The sequence below is a fragment of the Gopherus flavomarginatus genome (genome assembly GCF_025201925.1).
Source record: "Gopherus flavomarginatus isolate rGopFla2 chromosome 11 unlocalized genomic scaffold, rGopFla2.mat.asm SUPER_11_unloc_2, whole genome shotgun sequence".
NCBI lineage: Eukaryota > Metazoa > Chordata > Testudines > Testudinidae > Gopherus > Gopherus flavomarginatus.
Window position 1 is genome coordinate 325,180 of NW_026114603.1, and position 2,310 is coordinate 327,489.

Genomic DNA, 2,310 nt, shown 5'->3' on the forward strand with positions numbered 1-2,310 from the left:
TTAGATTGTAGAACACCCTGGATTTATTCAGGACTAGTCAGAATGGAGGTGGCTGGTATCTGTGAAGATTTATGTGGATTTGTGTCTCCGCATTTGCTCACTGCATAAACAGTCCTCTAGATTAATGTTAGGTAAAGTTAGGAGGCAAATCTTTTCAAACATTCCTCACTGCCCACCCCTCAACACACACACACACTTTTTCTGATTTATCTGAGTATCTATCTACCTTTGCATATTCAATAATTTGTTTCTCAGAGTGCTTTCTCAGTTACAGAAGATAAAAGAAATCATATCGCACATGAGTTTATAGTTTGAGCTGAGTGCAACAAATTTTTTTTTCAGATCTGAACAAGAAAAAAGCAAGCATTAAAATGAATATTTCAATGCTTAACTAAATACTTGTATACTGTTGTTTACTGACCTGGACCTTGGTATAAAAATCAGTTCCATGTGTGTTGGGCTTTACCTGTGAGTACGTACAGAAAGCTGTCAGTGATCTCAGAGCACTATGAAGATGTTAAGTATTTATGTTTATTAGTAGATGACATACCACTTTCGTCCTCATTTTATAGCTGTGAAAACTGAGGTACAGAACTACATGGTTTCTCAAGGTCACATTATTTCAGGAATAGAACCCAGCTTTTTTGACTCCTAGATTTCACCCATGGCATTAGACTACATGGAAGGAGATAGCAAAATGGTGGAAAATTGAGGTACGAGCCTGGCTAGAGGGTTGGGGTTACTGTATCTATGTTCATGGTATTGACAGGTCAAAAGTCAGATGCCTAGAAAAGCAGAGATGCTGAAAAACTCATCCATGACTGCATTTAACCATCAACAAAATTACAATGACACCACAAATCCTCAAATTGCTCTTTTCATGTCATATTCCACAGCTTATATATTTTTAATTAAATTTCTTGATAGAGCCCATGGAAGACCTGGAGAAATGGATTGGAGACTGGAGAAATCAAACATCAATCACAGAATTCATTCTACTGGGATTTGGGAATCTCCATGAACTGCAGATCCCTCTCTTCCTGCTGTTCCTGGTGATCTACATTGTGACCATGGCTGGGAACATCCTTATCATTGCGCTAGTTGTGGCTGATCAGCACCTCCACACCCCCATGTACTTCTTCCTGGGGAACTTGTCCTGCTTGGAGACCTGCTACAGCTCCACCATCCTGCCCAGGATGCTGGCTGGTCTCCTGACTGGGGACAGGACTATTTCATTTATGGAGTGCATCACACAACTGTATTTTTTTGGTTCTATGGTATCTGTGGAATGTTGCCTCTTATCAGCGATGTCTTATGATCGGTATTTAGTGATATGCAAACCTCTGTATTATGCAGCCCTTATGAATGGTAGTGTTTCCTTCCGCCTGGCAGCTGGGTCGTGGGTAAGTGGGTTTGTGGCTTGCACTATCACGACATCTTGGATATCACAAATTATTTATTGTGGCCCCAATGAAATTGACCATTTCTTTTGTGATTACGCCCCATTAGTAAAACTGTCCTGCAGTGACACCCGCCTGATGACTCTTGTGATCTTCCTGTTCACCTCCATATTAACACTACCTCCCTTTCTATTAACCGTGGCATCCTATGTGTGCATCATCACCACCATCCACAGAATCCCTTCCACTGCCGGGAGGCAAAAGGCCTTTTCCACCTGCTCCTCTCACCTCATAGTAGTGACCATCTTCTATGGGACCCTGATCATTGTCTATCTGCTACCAGACACCGACACACTGAGAGACCTGAACAAAGTGTTCTCTCTCTTCTACACAGTCCTGACTCCCCTGGCCAATCCACTCATCTACAGCCTGAGAAATAGAGAGGTGAAGGAGACCCTGAGGAAAGCTGCTAATGAGGCTATGAATTTCATAACAAATAGCAAACTATTTTGTATATAGTTATTGCACACTGCAATAAAGTCAAGATAATGGGAGCTCATCTCATTGTATTAGACTGTAAATCACAGCTTGTACAGACAGCTCTTACCCAATAGAGCTGTTCTGTTAAATACAATGGGACACCTGCTGTCAGGAAGAGCTATCTATACAATAAGGGCAGCAGGGCCAAGCAATTCCTCACTCTGGGATGAATGGACCCTAGATCTGCCTGGGGAAATGTGAACTAATGGGCCAGAACCCATCCAGTTCCTACTGCAGTCAACTCCATTTATTACCCACTGACATCTATGAGAGCGGCAGGGGGTTGGAAATGGTGAATTTCCTCACAGTGCGGAGGGTCTACCTAACACATATGTGTCATTCATTTCCCCACCGAGGCCCTGTTTTCAGC

The 2,310-nt window shown here is 42.5% G+C and overlaps 1 protein-coding gene across 1 annotated transcript; it reads left to right on the forward strand.

Annotated features, from left to right (window-relative positions):
* Positions 1-932: 932 nt before the first annotated feature.
* On the forward strand, positions 933-1,919 carry LOC127040959 (olfactory receptor 10A4-like). Its single transcript, XM_050935487.1, has one exon. The coding sequence runs from the start codon at positions 933-935 to the stop codon at positions 1,917-1,919; it is 987 nt and encodes a 328-aa protein (XP_050791444.1).
* Positions 1,920-2,310: the final 391 nt, after the last annotated feature.